This window comes from Erpetoichthys calabaricus, chromosome 2, assembly GCF_900747795.2.
Source record: "Erpetoichthys calabaricus chromosome 2, fErpCal1.3, whole genome shotgun sequence".
Lineage (NCBI taxonomy): Eukaryota > Metazoa > Chordata > Cladistia > Polypteriformes > Polypteridae > Erpetoichthys > Erpetoichthys calabaricus.
In genome coordinates, this window is record NC_041395.2 from 284,449,493 (window position 1) to 284,468,626 (window position 19,134).

The 19,134-nt window shown below is 39.5% G+C and overlaps 1 protein-coding gene across 1 annotated transcript in view; it reads right to left on the minus strand.

The window, feature by feature from the left end:
• Positions 1-19,134, minus strand: part of loxl4 (lysyl oxidase-like 4) — a 134,138-nt gene that overhangs the window by 16,068 nt on the left and 98,936 nt on the right. The window contains exons 8-10 of the mRNA XM_028795665.2: positions 8,872-9,026; positions 6,989-7,156; positions 6,137-6,299 (exon numbers count right to left, since the gene is read on the minus strand). Of these exons, the coding sequence (XP_028651498.2) occupies positions 6,137-6,299; positions 6,989-7,156; positions 8,872-9,026 (486 nt within the window). The remainder of the gene's footprint in view (positions 1-6,136; positions 6,300-6,988; positions 7,157-8,871; positions 9,027-19,134) is intronic.

The window sequence follows — 19,134 nt, forward strand, 5'->3', positions numbered from 1 at the left end:
CTATCTATCTATCTATCTATCTATCTATCTAAAGGGTTAAATAAATGTAACTTAAAGCTTAAGGACATGAGGGTTTTGCCTCATCTTAAAGAAGACACCAGCATATTTTTCCAAGGTTAGAATGTGGTAAATGAATAACAAACACCCCTCCAGAAAGTGAGAACACACTTATGGGAAGCATGCACATCCCTCTTCTTTCTAGAGGAAAGATTTTTCCACGACACATGCAGCCAGAAAATACAGAGTGATCCATGTTTTGTCATCAGTACATACTCATGCACTATGAAGGAGTTTATACATGTAGGCTACTAAAAGGCAAATTATTTTCGTAGCACACCATGCTCTGGCCAAAACCATCCCAGTGTATTCCCAATAAGTGTTCATACTGCTCCCAGAATAAAGGTAAAATAAAATTAATTTCCACAATAGTTCCTTAGGTCTATCAGTGACCCCATTTCTAAGTTGCCAGATTAGATTAGAGATGTTTATTGTCACATACACTATGAGAGCATAAGGAAATTCTTGTGCCATAGTTGCAGGGAGGGGTGGGGGAAATCGGTTTCAGAGAGGTAGGTACAGACAGTAAGATGATGTATAACTAAATACAATATACAGTACAATACAATACAGTTTATTTTTGTATAGCCCAAAATCACACAAGAAGTGCCGCAATGGGCTTTAACAAGCCCTGCCTCTTGACAGCCCCCCAGCCTTGACTCTCTAAGAAGACAAGGAAAAACTCCCAAAAAAACCTAGTAGGGAAAAATGGAAGAAACCTTGGGAAAGGCAGTTCAAAGAGAGACCCCTTTCCAAGTAGGTTGGGTGTGCAGTGGGTGTCAAAAGAAGGGGGTCAATACAATACAATACAATACACAGAACAAAACAAATCCTCAATAAAAAATAAAAATTTTTTAGAAGTACGGAGCAGAATTTAACAGTAGATGATATCACATAATAAGATTCGGATAATTTTAGACTCCTGGAGACCTCATCCATCAAGCTGCCTCCCCCATTTGGCCATTAAATAAATACAGTAAATAATTAGGAGCAGCAAAAGATAAATAATACAGTAAATAAGAGTAACTCATGCAAAACAGAACTATGCAGACATACAGATTGTGTTAAATAGTAGAGAAAAGAAAGGTAAATTGCAGTACACGTTACATACAATATAATTACAAAGAAACCAGCAGGTGGGTACAGTACAGGGCATGTAAGGTTAGGTTTCCATTTAAACATACTATGTATACATTTATAAAGGCAAATTTATAATGGCTCATATTGCCTGAGTCATGGACATACTGTAGGGACAGATGTCACAGGAACTGGTAAAAACAAACAGTAGTTATATTTAGTAAACCCACAGTATACTAAACAGCATTTCTACTGTAATAGTCATTTTATATAAACAGTATCCTCTAAAGGGCAGCAAGCCAAGAAAATCTAGGTGGTAGATTAAGCAAAGTAAAGTGCAAAGGTGGCTATTGAGTCAATACATTTTTGGCTAAGCTACCAGAAGACATTGGAAAGTGTTGGCGCATTGGGGGTGGATGGGGGGGGAGGGGGGTATGGGGGTTGGCTTGAGTTCCGAACTTAATAAGAGAAGGCAAGTGGCTTTTAGAATGAGCCTGACCTTGGTCTGTGTTAAGAGATATCACTTAGAGGGTATTATGTCCTGGGATACTAAGGCACTCTGAAATTTACCTGGGCCCTTAAAATAATGTTGGCATTTGAACAGGGGCAACCTCTACAGCATTGGAACTCACTATATTTCAAGGGATGTAATGAAATGGAGGTACTCACTGCACAAATCAATATGAACAACACATACAAATGTTATAGTTTTCAACACCACAAATATTTACCTTTGTAAGTCTGCTAGAGTATAACTTCACAGACATGCCTGAATACTGAAACAACCATCATCATCACCAGTTTAACAGTTACGTTCCAGGTTTAACAAGAGTTTTCCTCTACTCATCAGAACTTTTCGGTTGAGACCTTTATATCACTTGACACCAACTCAAATCACATCTTCTTTAGCCTCCACCTGGGCCTCATTCCCTCCACCTCCATCTTGATGTACCTCTTAACCCAACAACTCTGTGCTGTCACCCATGGGAGTAGAGGTAGTCTATCGCATCTTGAAATGTAAGTTAAAACTCACCCTTCAAGTCCTGCAACCCATCACAAATGCACTATAATATCAAGTTTTTTTTCCAGGTAACGTGACTTTGTTTTGAAATGTTTGTATCAAACCCAACATGTTACTTGGATGTTTTCATCTGGTTTGGAGTTTCACTGTGTTCAGGTAGCATGTAATGCCTGTTAAAAAATGTGGCTTATAAAATATATACAAATCAGCCTTATCTATCCTCTTGCAGAGAAGTAACCTTTATTCTTCGAAGGACACTCAAAAAGCAATTAAGTAAGTCATTGTGAAACAACCATCTCATCCCCATTTTAGATTACTCACTTTTTGTGGAAGCTGCATGAATAAAGTAACAAAAGTCATATTGTAGCCAGCACTGGTAAGATAGCAGTGATAGACATCAAAGGTAATGCTTAAATACTAGTACAATACAATTGCCTGAATCAGATAGGCAATGTTTTGATTAAACTAATATAGGGACATTTTAAAGCCATCTCCTGAACTACTGCATTAAGTTTCATGGAATACTGCAAGTCAATAAGATAAGAGCCACAGGTGAATACTTGGTGAGTTGCATGTGGCTCATGAGCTGTACAGTGACTAATAGAGCCCTTGGGAATAAATGACCATTCACTGCCAGTATTCATTCAGTCTAGAGTCAGAGCAGATAATCCATTATCAGGGAGTTAAAACTACAGGAATATTATGGAAAGTGACTCTGAGTCAGTAACTAGGTGAAAGAAAATATCATTGTGGAGTGCAAAAAAGTAGGAAAACCTTAAAGACACACTCCACCCAAAAATGATTATTTTTATTATCTGCTACTTTCTCTGGATTGTTTGTGGTAATGGCCAGGTCTTCAATTCAAAAGTCTGATCTCATTTAAACACACTTCCCAGTCATTTACAAGAAGATTTTCCAGAAATATTTTATTTAACAATATTTTAGCAAAAAAAACATGTTTGGAATGTTTTGAATATCTGACTGAAAATATGAGACATGAATTATGCAACACAAGTAATCAGAGATTTTTTTTCATGGATGTTTTGATATTGTTTGCTGTTTGTTCAGCACTGGTCCTACTTTTAGCCATTTGTGTCAGGAACTTTGTTCTCCATAAAAACCATGAGATTTATTTATTTTTGGCCATTACTGCAAACAACATGGGATAAATAATAAATAAAAACATTATCATTTTTGGGTTGAGTATCCATCCATCCATCCATTTTCCAACCCGCTGAATCCGAACACAGGGTCACGGGGGTCAGCTGGAGCCAATCCCAGCCAACACAGGGCACAAGGCAGGGAACAATCCTGGGCAGGGTGCCAACCCACCGCAGGACACACACAAACACACCCACACACCAAGCACACACTAGGGCCAATTTAGAAACGCCAATCCACCTAACCTGCATGTCTTTGGACTGTGGGAGGAAACCGGAGCGCCCGGAGGAAACCCACGCAGACACGGGGAGAACATGCAAACTCCACGCAGGGAGGACCCAGGTCCCCAGATCTCCCAACTGCGAGGCAGCAGCGCTACCCACTGCGCCACCGTGCCGCCCGGGTTGAGTATTCTCTTAAATATTTGGATTTTCTGTTTTTATGGGAAAAATTATTTTGTGAGATTTTCTACCTTTGGAGTGTCTAGGAAGCTCAAAAAAATGACTATTATTATACAATAGCTGCCAAATACTTCTTCTTCTTCTTCTTTTGGCTGCTCCCGTTAGGGGTTGCTACAGCAGATCACCTTCTTCCATATCTCTCTGTCCTCTGCATTTTGTTCTATTACACCCATCACCTGCATGTCCTCTCTCAACACATCCATAAACCTTCGCTTAGGCCTTCCTCTTTTTCTCTTGCCTGGCAGCTCTATCCTTAGCATCCTTCTCCCAGCATCTCTCTTGTGCACATGTCCAAGCCAACGCAATCTCACTTTGTCTCCCAACTGTCCAACTTGAGCTGACCCTCTAATGTACTTATTTCTAATCCTAGCCATCCTCGTCACACCCAGTGCAAATCTTAGCATCTTTAACTCTGCTACCTCCAGCTCTGTCTCCTGCTTTCTGGTCAGTGCCACCGTCTCCAACAGTCTCACTACCGTCATGTAGACCTTCCCTTTCACTCCCTTGCTGATATCCGTCTGTCACAAATCACTCCTGACACTCTTCTCAACCCATTCCACAATGCCTGTACTCTCTTCTTCACCTCTCTTCCACAATCCCCATTACTCTGTATTGTTGATCCCAAGTATTTAAACTCATCCACCTTCGCGAACTCTACTCCTTGCATCCTCACCATTCCACTAACCTCCCTCTCATTTACACACATGTATTCTGTCTTGTTCCTACTGACCTTCATTCTTCTCCTCTCTAAAACATATCTCCACCTCTCCAGGGTCTCCTCAACCTGCTCCCTACTATCGCTACAGATCACAATGTCATCAGCAAACATCATAGTCCACGGGGACTCCTGTCTAATTTCATCTGTCAACCTGTCCATCATCACTGCAAATAAGAAAGGACTCAGAGCTGATCCCTGATGTAATCCCACCTTCACCTTGAATGCATCTGTCGCTCCTACCGCAGACCTCACCACTGTCACACTTCCCTCGTACATATCCTGTACATCTCTTACATACTTCTCTGCCACTCCCGACTTCCTCATACATTACCACAACTCCTCTCGAGGCATCCTGTCATATGCTTTATCCAGGTCCACAAAGATGCGATGCAACTCCTTCTGGCCTTCTCTATACTTCTCCATCAACACCCTCAGAACAAACATCGCATCTGTGGTGCTCTTTCTTGGCATGAAACCATACTGCTGCTCACTAATCATCACCTCACTTCTTAACCTTGCTTCCACTACTCTTTCCCATAACTTCATGCTGTGGCTCATCAATTTTATCCCCCTGTAGTTATTACAGTCCTGCACATCCCCCTTATTCTTAAATATCGGCACCAGTAAACTTCTTCTCCACTCCTCAGGCATCCTCTCACTTTCCAAGATTCCATTAAACAATCTGGTTAAAAACTCCACTGCCATCTCTCCTAAACACCTCCATGCTTCCATAGGTATGTCACCTGGACCAACGGCTTTTCCATTCTTCATCCTCTTCATAGCTGTCTTTACTTCCACCTTGGTAATCCGTTGCACTTCCTTATTCACTATCTCCACATCATCCAACCTCTTCTCTCTCTCATTCTCTTCATTCATCAGTCTTTCAAAGTATTCTTTCCATCTGCTCAACACACTCTCCTCGTTTGTGAGTACGTTTCCATCTTTATCCTTTATTACCCTAACCTGCTGCACATCTTTCCCAGCTGACCATACCTTCCAAATACTTGAGGAAGTAAAATTTAAAGTGGTGTGCACAGTCCGGAAGTGTCCATTTTCACTTCCGTGTTTCGTAGACTGTATGCCAGTCTCTCCAGTCTGCGCTAATAGTAGCACGCCCGGTTCCAATGGCTGCAAATGTACCTGTGCTTTACAAAAACAGCTGCATATATATGTACTAGTAATAGGTGGTCAGGGCTAAAAGGGTTAAGCAGCTTAGTTTTATTCTTTCTTGTTTTTATTTTAAACCCCGATGATCATTTCTATTCATTGGTCCACTTACTGAGCCGGGGTAATTCATTAAAAGAAATGTGATCCTCTCCTGACCTCAAGGTGCAATGTGGAAACCAGCTGTGTACAATATAAGGCGTCAGTCCATGAAAGAGGGTGCTCATGCACCCACTCCACTACCTGACATTATGAGGTAAAAAGCATCTAGTTTGTCTGTGTTGTGTATGAAATGTTAACAATCATTTTTGCTTTCAATATACATCATATAACAAAACAAAACTTTTTCAAATTGTGCAAAAAATAAAATCTGAAAAAATGCAGCCTCAACAACAACATTCTTACACTTATCCAATAAATCAAAACAAATAACACATAATTGATCAAAGTGCCAGTGAGCTGCGCAGGTAGACTCACCTTCCGTGCAGGTGACTCCAGCGGCATGTCGGCCTCCCCCTCGGGGGCAGTGCACCTGTGGGTTTCGTCGGCACTGTTGAATAGTGAGCTCAGTCCCAGAGCAGTATGTCCCACTCAGCACCACCTCATTTGCTTCAGAGTTTCCTGGCCAATACCAGGTGTCCTATGGAAATTTACAAAAAGGGGTTGTTAGTAAGTAAACCAGATAGCCAAGCCAAATAAAAAAGTGAAATAATATGTCATTGATTTTTTTTTTCCACTTAATGTTTACACAAAGTTCTTTATTGTTCTGTGTCACTGAATAAAAATCAAACAGTATTTCAGGTCACGCCCATCAAACCTCAGCTAAATTACATCCGTTTTAATCTTCAGAAGAAAAAGCCAATATTGCTGCATATCACATCTGCATGATTTATAGCAAGCCAGTACTATTGCTTCACTTTTGATTTTATTATTGAACTGGCAGTATCAGCCAGCTGACAGACAATGCAGAGACACACTATGCAAAAAGAATTAGTATACAGAAAGGATACAATTGAAACAATGTACATTATATATACAAACTTTAATGGCTTAAGAAACAGCAAAAATAATGCTTTTCACTAGAAGGTAATGAGATTCTTTTAGCTGACTAGGAATATCTTTGAATAATTTTGCCATCTTTGATTTTCCCGTGAAAGACTTGATCATTTCTTATTGTTAAGCTTTTTAGTATAAAATAAATAAGAAAATATATATGTCATTCAGGTTCAACACAGATTAAAGTAGTGTACAGAATAATTTACCAATAGCTTTACACCATGAATTATTCATTCAAGTCTGAACTGTGCATGTTATGCTGAAGATGATCACCTGCAATGCATGAGAAGCAAATCCAAAACCCAGTTGTCGACATACAACCATCGCTTCATTGATTCCCCAGGATTCACTGCACACCGAACCCCATCTCATTCGACCTCCAACTTCCAGAAGTACCTCAACACGTCCTTCTCCTTGAGCACGACCTCCTGCTAGGCGAACCTGCAAGCAACCCAAAAGCAGGTATATTCCCAGGTATTGAACTGGTTTCTGACCTTTTCTGACCTTAAACATTCATGTTTTTGTTACCCGAATGATGTCCATTGGCTAGGGACCTTAGAAAAACAAAAATGTCATATTCAGCACCTCTTTTTTACTTTCTATGATGGCTGGCAAATTTGTGCATAGTTTTTGTAAATTTTAGTATTTTTTGCAATCTATTGTTATTGCCCCATATTCCTCATTTAATTTTGTTTCACTGGATGTTGGTTTATAAGTACCAAACAAAAATAAAACATTGAAAAGAAAACAGTAGGGTTTATATTGGAATGGAAACTACCCTGTAATATGTTATTGTATATAATAATAATAATAATACATTTTATTTATATAGCGCCTTTCCCATATATGTACCTAAGAGTATTCCACCACTTCTGTGGACTCTGACACAGTATACCAAATTCTAAATCTAACATACTGTATTTCATTTGCAGGGAGAGAAAAGAAAGAAATGCACGATTCATGAACTGTACTGCTAAATGCAATAATGGAGGTAGAGCACAGAAGTAGCGAAGTAGGAATTTGCTGACAGTAAAACGCTTTCAAAAGATGTTATTACGATGAACTGTAAAATACAAAAAACGTACAATATTAAAAAGCTTTGTCCATGAAAATTTGTAAGCTGGAATGTTAAAAGTTTCAATCATGAACTCAAGTGAGAAAAATGTGCTCTTCCATTTTAGCTTTCTGTAATGAGATTGTTTGTTTGTTTTTTTGCTGGAGACACTTTAAAAAGTTAGAGATCAATTTTTGTTGAAAAGAGGCTGGGTAGGCCAAGTTTATACTCTATCTATAGTTTGAAGGCCTGCAGTGTCAGAAGCTGATAATTGCAGGAGATATTAATTGCGTACGAAATCCTGATTTAAGTCATCAACAGCTGCAAGTGCAATTTATAAAACTTCAACTATCATTTCAATGTTTAGCATAGAAATAAATTGTAAATTAGACTGATATCTGAACTAGCTGCTGAGATTTCTAAGTCAGAATATGAAATTTCCACAATGATATGCCCTACAAAAAGATGTTCCAAAGGCAGAGTTTAATCTATTTACCAGACGAGAAATACAACACCTAATTCTTAAGTCATGTCTGTTTTGATTCTGGCCCAAGGCTTCACAAAAGTTCTGAATACTTCACCAGGCTTCAGCTTTACACTTTCAGTATTTCTTAGGCCTAAAGGAGGGTCAGTTTTTTTTACATAATGTTCTTTTATCGGAAAATTTACTAACTTTAATTTTGATTATATTGTCTGCCTTATTGTGATGTGATTTTTAATTCAATAAGTTAAATTTAAAAAATTGCAATGTTAAAATAAAAAATAATAACACCCACACTGTAATACCAAAGTATGACATTAAATAATAGTAAGAAAAAATAAAACACAATTTTTGAGAACTATATGACGATCAAATCAAGACAGATATATAAACTGATAGATAGATGGTGTGTGACCCATGCTATGAAGACTGAAAGATACCACATCATTTTCCTGCAAAAAATTAAGTGACTTGGTCTACAGAAAGACCCAGGCAGATATTCTATGTGTAACAATTAGCATGACAATCCTTACAACATATGTATTTATATATTTGTCTACATGTTGATCTATCCATCTATATTTACAAAAACATGAAGTATTAATATGATATAATACTCACCATGCTATCAATGTCCAGCTTAGGCGCATTGCACCGTACAGAGGCATCTCTGTTATGAGTACATCCTACTTGGTTAACATCTTGAAAGGAGCATTCTGTTACAGTACGTTCAAAACCTGTACAGTGCACAGCACTCATGTGAATGGGCCCCATTCCTGTAACAGAAGAAATATATTATCAATCACAATGCATCATTTTTGGTGCTTAGTTACTAAGGTGCATTATTGATTCTAAACAGACTTCATCTACATGGAAAAATAACATTTATTGCAATCTCTATTTCAATTTTGTTCTTAGAGTGATTCAATTACTTTTTGTTGCCCTTTGGGGGAGACAAAAAAATGAGTGTGCTGAGTTCCAGTTTTAATAATAATAATAATATAACTGATCAGTTATATTATTATTGATAACTTAGAACTATGTCAAGTAAAAGTTTTGAATGCTAACAAACAGAACTTCCAAAAGTTACAGTCAAGAAAACAAGCAAAATATCTGTAATTTAAACAAGAAATGAAGGAATACCACAATAATTAATGTTCAAATGTATAATTTATTTGTATATTGGATTACATGCATAAGGCCAGAGCATGAGTTGGACAGCAAGCGATCTATTTAAATTAGGAGCTTAGCAAGAGAAACAATCTTAATGTAATTAATTCTAAAAAAAATACACATTTTACCCATAATTTACAGATGTTATATTTTTTCCAAAATAAAACCACTAGATGTCACTGCTTTAGCAAGACAAAACCTCTTCAAAGACTTGTGTGTTTAAAGTGCAAGTAGCAAACTGGTTATGGAAAATGTAAAACTGAAATTTCAAAATCCAGCAGTATTTCTTTACATTTGTCTCAGATAAAATATGTTGGGATGATGTGGTGTGTTTCTACCTAAATAATGAATTAACAAATAAAAAAAACAGCAAGTCAAGCAGGCAAGGGAACTCATGAATTCTCTCCTTATGAAAAGACAAGTAGATTTTGCTTTGTTAGAGTAGTTAGAGACTAGAAAATAATGACAAGTCCTCCTTTCTGTCATAATAATAATAAGTGATTTAATTAAAGATGGGTTTGCTTATGCCTTTCACTCCTCTGGTTGTTTATTTACACATGAATACATACAAGAGCTTTGAGTCACTGCAGAAATGTATACACTTTTATAAGAAACTGCAATGAATTGTACATTTGGAAGATTTTCAAAATGAAGCTTATCATGGAATGAGCTATGCACAATAAAGAATGAAAACATAGTACTGCACTGTTTTTTGCATGCAACTTTCTCAGCAACCAAAGCTGTGAGAGGTTTACTTGTATAAGTTTTTAGAACTTTAAAGGGTAAAGCAAATGTACATCAAATGGACATACATCGACCTGTGTTAATAGAGTAGAAAGTAAAATGAATCGTACAGTACATAAATGTGGCAAGTATAATTCATAAAGTAAGAAATTATGACAGTCCTGTCATTTGCCATGACACAGCTACACTATAATAATAATTCATTACATTTATATAGCACTTTTCTCAGTACTCAAAGCGCTATCCACACAGGAAGGAGCCGGGAAGCGAACCCACAATCTTCCACAATCTCCTTACTGCAAAGCAGCAGCACTACCACTGCGCCACCTGTGAGGACTATCACCCTATCACCGTTGCTGTAATTAAAATAAATGAAATACACTGCTTATGTTGGTCAGACTAAATGCCCAATACCTTCAATTAAATGTGAATTGGTCTGAAGATCACCTGCCTGACATAGTTGGTTCTGTCTGATTGTAAGCAAGTCAAGTTATCATACTGCAGGACTATATAATCTACAGTACTATGAAGTTTTGTCTCACTTTGGACAAAAGTATATGCTAAATAAAGAATGTTTTATGGTGATTAATTGAAGATATGTATGGTACTGATATGCTCATATCCTCTGTCCCTGTAAATATTTATAATATAACCAGACTTGAATGCTGATGTTGCATTCCAGCAATGGCTACTTTTTAGTTGTGTAACTTCCTCAGAGGCATTTTGAACATTGGTCTGGCAAAGGTGCAAAAATATGGTTTTGTTGAAGGATTCTCAATGGCATTAATACAAGGGGTGTTTTTTCTTCCTGGCAATCATTTACTCAGAAGTATAATTGTATTGCGATTCTTTTCCTTAACTGCTGTTTTGTCTGTAGTAGTACAGACTAGTACAGTATGTCACAAAAAAGCTTCATTTTTTTTAATAAAATATCTATACATCTCTGATTGTACCAGCCATAGGACCATTAAGGAGACCATTACACGTACTGAAAGGTCATAGTTTACCCTGGCCTCAAAGTCTAACATCCAGAGAGGAAATTAATTGAAGTGCACTCCCTTGAATGTTAAGTCAGATAGCATTTTTATGTCTTACAGGATGATGATTTGTTAAATGTGACAAATTGCGGATTAGTTAATTGTACCATGTGCTGCACATTGTGGACTGCCCCCATTATTTTGTTTGTTAACCAAGACAGAAAACCACTGAAAAGAAGTTCAGTACTCATATTGTCTTGTGCATCATCAAAACAGAACTTTAAACAATGAGTTGTGATTTGGCATTTTGGCTTTTTTTGTTGATCACTTTTTTGTTTGAGTGATCTCTTTTCCACTTAAAGTGAGTGTCATAGAATTCAGATTTGAAGATATTCTGAACATGATATTCTGAATGGGCGGTCGGAAAATCAAGAGTACACCTTATGAGAAGGATTTAGGAGTTGTAGTGAACTCGACACTATCAACTTCCAGACAATGCTGAGAAGTATTAACAAGGCTCACAGAATGTTAAGTTATATAGCACGATGTGTGGAGTACAAGTCCAAGGAGGTTATGCTCACTCTTTATAATGCACTGGTGAGGCCTCATCTTGAGTACTGTGTGCAGTTTTGGTCTCCAGGCTACAAAAAGGACATAGCAGCACTAGAAAAGGTCCAGAGAAGAGCGACTAGGCTGAGTCCAGGGCTACAGGGGTTGAATTATAAGGAAAGATTAAAAGAGCTGAGCCTTTACAGTTCAAGCAAAAGAAGATTAAGAGGTGACATGATTGAAGTGTTTAAAATTATGAAGGGAATTAGTACAGTGGATCGAGACTGTTATTTTAAAATGAGTTCATCAAGAACACGGGGACACAGTTGGAAACTTGTTAAGGGTAAATTTCACACACACATTAGGAAGCTTTTCTTTACACAAAGAACGATAGACACTTGGAATAAGCTACCAAGTAGTGTGGTAGACAGTATGACTTTAGGGGCTTTCAAAACTCGACTTGGTTTTCTTTTAGAAGAAATAAGTGGATAGGACTGGCGAGCTTTGTTGGGTTTCATGGCCTGTTCTCGTCTAGATTGTTCTAATGTTCTAATGATAGTTTGGATGATATCACACACTTAGTGATGTCCAGTATGGTTTCAGCATTTTATTAGATTAACATAAAATAGCATTCCCAAACTGCAACTTGATCCAATTCAGATTGGCATGAGGCCTGAGCCTACCCTGAACAGCAATAAGCACAATGCTGGACTGGATGCTAGTCTACTGCAGAGCCCATTCAAGCACACACCCACACTCACACTCATACTGGACCGATTCAGAGTCAGAGATCAACCTGACAAGCACATCTTTGAAGATATGGGAGGAAAGTGAAGTAACTGGAGAAAAGTCAGTACTTTAATAAAGGCAATGGGCAATAAAACAGACTTAAGTGTTGCAATACATGCAAGCATAATTATATGAATTTCCTAGCTGCATTTGGAAAAAAAAAGATTTATTTTTTAGCCTACTGCCACCATCACGTTCAAAGAATGTGTGTGCTGTATGAATTGTTAGAAACATGAAGACTTACAGAGTAAAAGAATTGACTCAGTGATAAAAAGCTATGTAGATGAGCATAGCTAGTGATGAATCTCTACTAGTCAGCATTGCACATGGAATGAAAAGCTCAGGATGATGTGCAGTAGATCACACAAGAGATCAGATGAGAGAGATGGTGTGTAGCAGGTATGTGTATTTCAAATGTGCTGTGCCCAAATGGGCGAAAATAAGCATCAGAAGCACCCGAGAGGAACATAACAGAAAAGGTGTGGGTGATGCAGCTAAGTATAAAACATGAAGCAGTTTAGTTGACTCATCTTAAAATCAGAATGTGAAAGTCTACTGGATGAAGCAGTGCCATTGCCGAAGCTGTCCCCAAGGTGAAGTAAAAGGAGTATGACTGTATCAGAATATTCTACATGTATGTAAGTGCCATGAATAAAACAAAGAGCCAGCTAAGAAGATTGCTGATTTACAGACATTGGCCAAGACTCTCTACCTATCTGGTTAGCATTTGGAAGGATGGATGGACAGATGAATGAATGTGTCTTCTCATATCTTTAACATCATTTAAGATTATGTTGGAAGTACAGGAGGCCAACAAATGAGGGTAGCACTGGCCATTGAACATAATATATGGACCTTGGCTTAAGCACCAGCATGATAAATCATGATTTCATGCTAACGGAAGCAAAATGATATTTTAGAAACAGAAAACATGATCTTGGAAAAAGACATGTCAGCTAAAAGACAATGCCTGGGGGGACAACTAAGTCTTGGGATATGTTTTGAACGAAGAAGCTTTTTTAAATGGAAATATAAAGTACAGACTGCAGGAGCACTTGGGAAGCGTGCAAAGAGAAATGAATTTAGAAACATTGCTTAACATGATATTTAACTTACCAAACTGGCAGTGGTTACAAGAAAGCGTCACTCAAAAATCATAGTGATTCTTTTTTCAGGAAAAGCCGAGATTTATAACTGTATACTTTGACTGACGTTATAAATAGCCCTATTATAGGGTGGAAAAAAACTTAAAAATACTTCCTTTCTGCTCGGGCAGAGAGCCTTGATTACAGTTTAAAGCCAAAAAATGATATTTGAGCTGTGTACCACAAATTTAATTGTTTGCAATCCTCAGTAGCAGTCCATTTCATATTTGATTATCTAAGTGATCATATTTTAGCCCTCTCATTACTGTACAGTTTGGACTAATAGTATAAATTGAGGCTTCTGTCAGAATCGGGTGGTACTTAAGGTTATTTTATGACATTCTTTAACATTTTTTTACAACTGTCATTACACTGGTAAATAAATAAATCTATTAATTTGTTTTCATTTGGCCTTCCTGGAAAAGTCTATTCGGGGGTTCTGGAGAGGAGGGTCCGTCAGATAGTCGAACCTTGGATCCAGGAGGAACAGTGTGGTTTTCGTCCTGGTCGCAGAACAGTGGACCAGCTCTACACCCTTAGCAGAGTCCTGGAGGGTGCATGGGAGTTCGCCCAACCAGTCTACATGTGTTTTGTGGACTTTGAAAAGGCGTTCGACCGTGTCCCTCAGGGAATCCTGTGGGGGGTGATCCGGGAGTATGGGGAACCGGACCCCCTGATAAGGGCTGTTCGGTCCCTGTACAACCGGTGTCAGAGCTTGGTCCGCATTGCCGGCAGTAAGTCGAACCCATTTCCAGTGAGATTTGGAATCCGCCAGGGCTGCCCTTTGTCACCGATTCTGTTCATAACTTTTATGAACAGAATTTCTAGGTGCAGCCAGGGTGTTGAGGGGGTCCGGTTTGGTGGACTCAGGATTGGGTCACTGCTTTTTGCAGATGATGTTGTCCAGTTTGCTTCATCAGGCCGTGATCTTCAGCTCTCTCTGGATTGGTTCGCAGCTGAGTGTGAAGCGGCTGGGATGGGAATCAGCACCTCCAAATCCGAGACCATGGTCCTCAGCCAGAAAAGGGTGGAGTGCCCTCTCAGGGTTGGGAGCGAGATCCTGCCTCAAGTGGAGGAGTTCAAGTATCTTGGGGTCTTGTTCACGAGTGATGGAAGAATGATGCGTGAGATCGACAGGCGGATCGGTGCGGTGTCCGCAGTGATGCGGGCTCTGCATCAGTCTGTCGTGGTGAAAAAGGAGCTGAGACGTAAGGCAAAGCTCTCAATTTACCAATCGATCTATGTTCCTAACCTCACCTATGGTCATGAGCTATGGGTAGTGACCGAAAGAACAAGATCGCGAATACAAGCAGCTGAAATGAGTTTCCTCCGCAGGGTGTCTGGGCTCTCCCTTAAAGATAGGGTGAGAAGCTCAGTCATCCGGGAGGGGTTCAGAGTAGAGCCGCTGCTCCTCCGCATCGAGAGGAGTCAGATGAGGTGGCTCGGGCATCTGATCAGGATGCCTCCTGGACGCCTCCCTGGTGAGGTGTTCCGGGCACGTCCAACCGGGAGGAGGCCCTGGGGAAGACCCAGGACATGCTGGAGGGACTATGTCTCCTGGCTGGCCTGGGAATGCCTCAGGATTCTCCCGGAAGAGCTAGAAGAAGTGGCCGGGGAGAGGGAAGTCTGGGTATCTCTGCTCAAGCTGCTGCCCCCGCGACCCGACCTCGGATAAGCGGAAGAGGATGGATGGATGGATGGATTGGCCTTCCTTTTGTTGTACGATGGTGATGTTGAGATTCATCATGTACCTCAATGGTGGAGTAACTTTGTCCTGCTGTATGTATTTGTTGATTTTCCCATGCGTGTCTCAGGTACAATTTGCTTTTTTATAAATGCAGTATTTCCATGTCTGTTTTTTTAACAGCTATTTGAAAGCAGAACTCTGGACAAAAATAGCAAACATTATAAAAAAAATAACAAATTGGCAATTTAGGGTTTTGGATCAGGCATTTCAAAAAACTGCAGGCTCTCCTTTTTATTTTGGGATATTGGTGACATATAGTGTATCTGATTATAAGCTTTCTAAAAGAAACAATTATTTTATACACTATTTTGAAAATTTCTGTCTAATAAATCAAAAAAGGAAGATCAAAACCTGTGCAGGTCCCAAAAACAGGCTTTCAGAATGTCTTGCAGGGATTGCAAAATGATAATGATGATAATTTACTATTATTAATAATAAAGAATACAGTAAAGTGTTTTAGATTCAACACACACTACATTCTGGAATGTATACAATCCATTTAGAAAATCTAAAAAAGAAAACAATCAACCAGAACCAGGAGAAACAGACTTTTTTCCAGGCCACCTTATAAAATCTGGAAAATCACGAAAAAACAAACAAACTCTAGAACAAACTAAAAACTAAAAATAAAGGGCCTTACTGGCAGTCTTGTGGTTTTTTAAATCAATAATATTAGAGTTTCTTTTTTCCCTTCATTGGGTATGTAGTGTAAGTGGAGGTGGTTAACTTAGTTATGAAAGCCCTTATAAAACCCTCTATCTGTTTCCATGATACTAGCCAGTCTTTTTTAAGCCACTTGCTACACAGCCCCATTCATTGCTGAATTTCAAATGAATGCCAGTGGTTTTCATATCTAGGATTTTTGCCCAGTCACAGCATTTCATTTCTCCCAGGGGTAAGCAAATACCTGGACCTGTTACTCAGCAGTTTCTATTGCTTTGACAGCTGCAGGTCCTGTTTTTTGGACATAACTTGATGAATGCCATGCTCACTGCTACAGAATAGAAGTTCACTTTGAAATGTTCTTTGTGTTAAATACAAATGTGCCTGCCTAGACTCCCATACTGTAAATCTGATTGCACATGCTCAGTCCTTTCATTTTCTGAAACCACTTGTTCTATTTCAGTATTTGCAGGCAGGTGGAACTGAAATGTGACTTTTTTTTCTATTTCCTTAGGTTCAGGAGAATCTTATATATAAACATCTATGCGTAGAAGTGTGTGTGTCTGTCCGGCCCGGAAGTGAGAGGTGGAGTCGGAGTAAGAGCTCCACCTCCGAGGAAACAGAAACCCGCTTAGCCGCTAATACACAAGCGAGGCGAGCACATCGGTAAAATGGTATCGCTTTTACTTTTCCTCCCGCCGCTAATACACAAGTGAGGCGAGCACATCGGAAAAACGAAACCTCCTAGGAGAGAGATGCCCAGAGTAGTTCCTTTCAATTACCTGACATTTCTACTTTTAATTTTTTTTCTGACCATTTCAATAGTTTCTAGGACCCCAGGCTTTTTACAGCACAGGCTTACACAGCTAGTTAAGTATAACAACGGTTTCTTAAGTTCAGTCCTGTTGTATCACTGTGGGTGTAGGTTTTTATTCTAAAAATCAATGGGTCAATGGGTTACTTTTAATTGCTTTTTACTTCAGAAAAATGTGAAACTATGATATTTATATGTAAAAGTAATTCTGAAATTTGTATTGTTTTCACCATAGCTTTTAATGTTAACTTTCTTTATTTGTATCCATTTTACTTCACCGTTTTCTGTAGTAATTGTATCCAAATACTGATAAACAGTGGGAAGCAGGGCTACTTCAGTGTAAAGTTCACTTATATGCTGATTATTAAGAAAGGGCTTAAATAACCAGAACATAAAAAATCTTAAAAAGTAAGAAAAAGAAAAATAATACACCTTAGTGTAACCTTAACAAATGCTTGGTGCAGTTAGATAAAAATTTTGCAAGTGCATTTTGTAATTGCTGGTTCTGGACTGATACAAAACGGCAGAAACTGACAAATAACAGCTTTCTTAATGAAGGTAAAAGTTCATTTAAAAGCAGAAGTTGGTTGGGATAAACACCTGCAGTTAAGGTGGTCCACAAGACTGAATCTGCAAAGCATCAATTCAATCCTATTATTACTAATTAGAACACAAATTATATCATATCATTGAAGTAGCTGCTTCCTTTAGCGTTTAGTGTCATTTACACCTGTGAATGCAATGCTTGTCACTAATAGTCAACAAGTGAATACAATTAAGGAATCAAATGTAAATTTAAAAAAAATTAAAAGACATTTAAGTGTTAAAGGACATGGCACAACATACAAATTTCTTATAAATGTAAATATCATACAAGAGCACTTTTCTGAATGCAGAATGAGGAAAGAATTCAAGCTAAATAAACAATAACATCAATGAGACAAATGTGTGAAACTGGATGGTATAAAAACGTAACCAACGTGGAACTCCAGGACTGAACTTGAGAGACACTAAGATATGAAGAAACATTAAAAAATGGCAATTTTGATCAGTAGCAACAATAAAAATGGTGCCAAAACAATGGTATTGATTGTGGTGAGCGGCTGGGGGCAGTACCCAACTGGGACGCCTGGAAAGACCGGAAAAGGGACTACACCTCCTCCGGACCACGAGAGGACAGCCGTTCTGGTTGGTATGGGGACCACAGGAACAGAGCATGGAAGCTCAACCCTATAGAGGCCCGTGGTCACCGCCAGGGGGTGCCCAGATGCCTGAGAAGCCCTGGACGTCAGTACTTCCACCACACCCGGAGGTGCTGACAGAAGGAATACCAGGGACACCCGGAGTGCTTCTGGGTGCTCGTGCGGCACTTCCGCCACACCAGGAAGTGCCGCAGGAAGCTCATCGGGAGGCACCTGGAGCACGTCCGGGTGGACTTAAAAGGGGCCGCCTCCCTCCATTCGTCAGCTGGAGTTGGGTGGAAGTGGACATAGCTCAGAGGAGAGGAGTGGAGGCGGTGAAGGAAGGCATTGGAAAAGGTCTGGACTGAGGGTGCTTGGTGCAGGGGCACTGGGTTGTGTGCTTTGGGACTTAAATCTCTAAATATGTACAATAAATGTGTGTGTGGTTTTGAACCATCGGTGTCTGCCTGTCTGTATCCGGGCTGGTTTCCACATGATATATAAAATTGTTTGCCAACCTCCAAGTTAGTGTGTCATGAATAACATCCATCCATCCAGTTTCCAATCCGCTGAATCCGAACACAGGGTCACGGGGGTCTGCTGGAGCCAATCCCAGCCAACACAGAGCACAAGGCAGGAACCAATCCTGGGCAGGGTGCCAACCCACCGCAGGACACACACAAACACACCCACACACCAAGGCTGACTTAGAATCGCCAATCCACCTAACTTGCATGTCTTTGGACTGTGGGAGGAAACCGGAGCGCCCGGAGGAAACCCACGCAGACACGGGGAGAACATGCAAACTCCACGCAGGGAGGACCCGGGAAGCGAACCCGGGTCTCCTAACTGCGAGGCAGCAGTGCTACCACTGCGCCCTCATGAATAACATGTACAACATTATTTTAAGCAAGACACTTGGTTCCTCACAGTGGGTTATACCAAAGCTTCAAAGTTTAGATTGTATGAGAAGAAATCCAAATAAAGATTATAAAAGGCAGCAAAGCAGCCCCCACTGCCTGGCACAAAGGGATCCGTGATCAAGTGATCATCTTTTTGTTCCCTCATGGGGAGCATCATCAGCTAATACACATACTCCTTT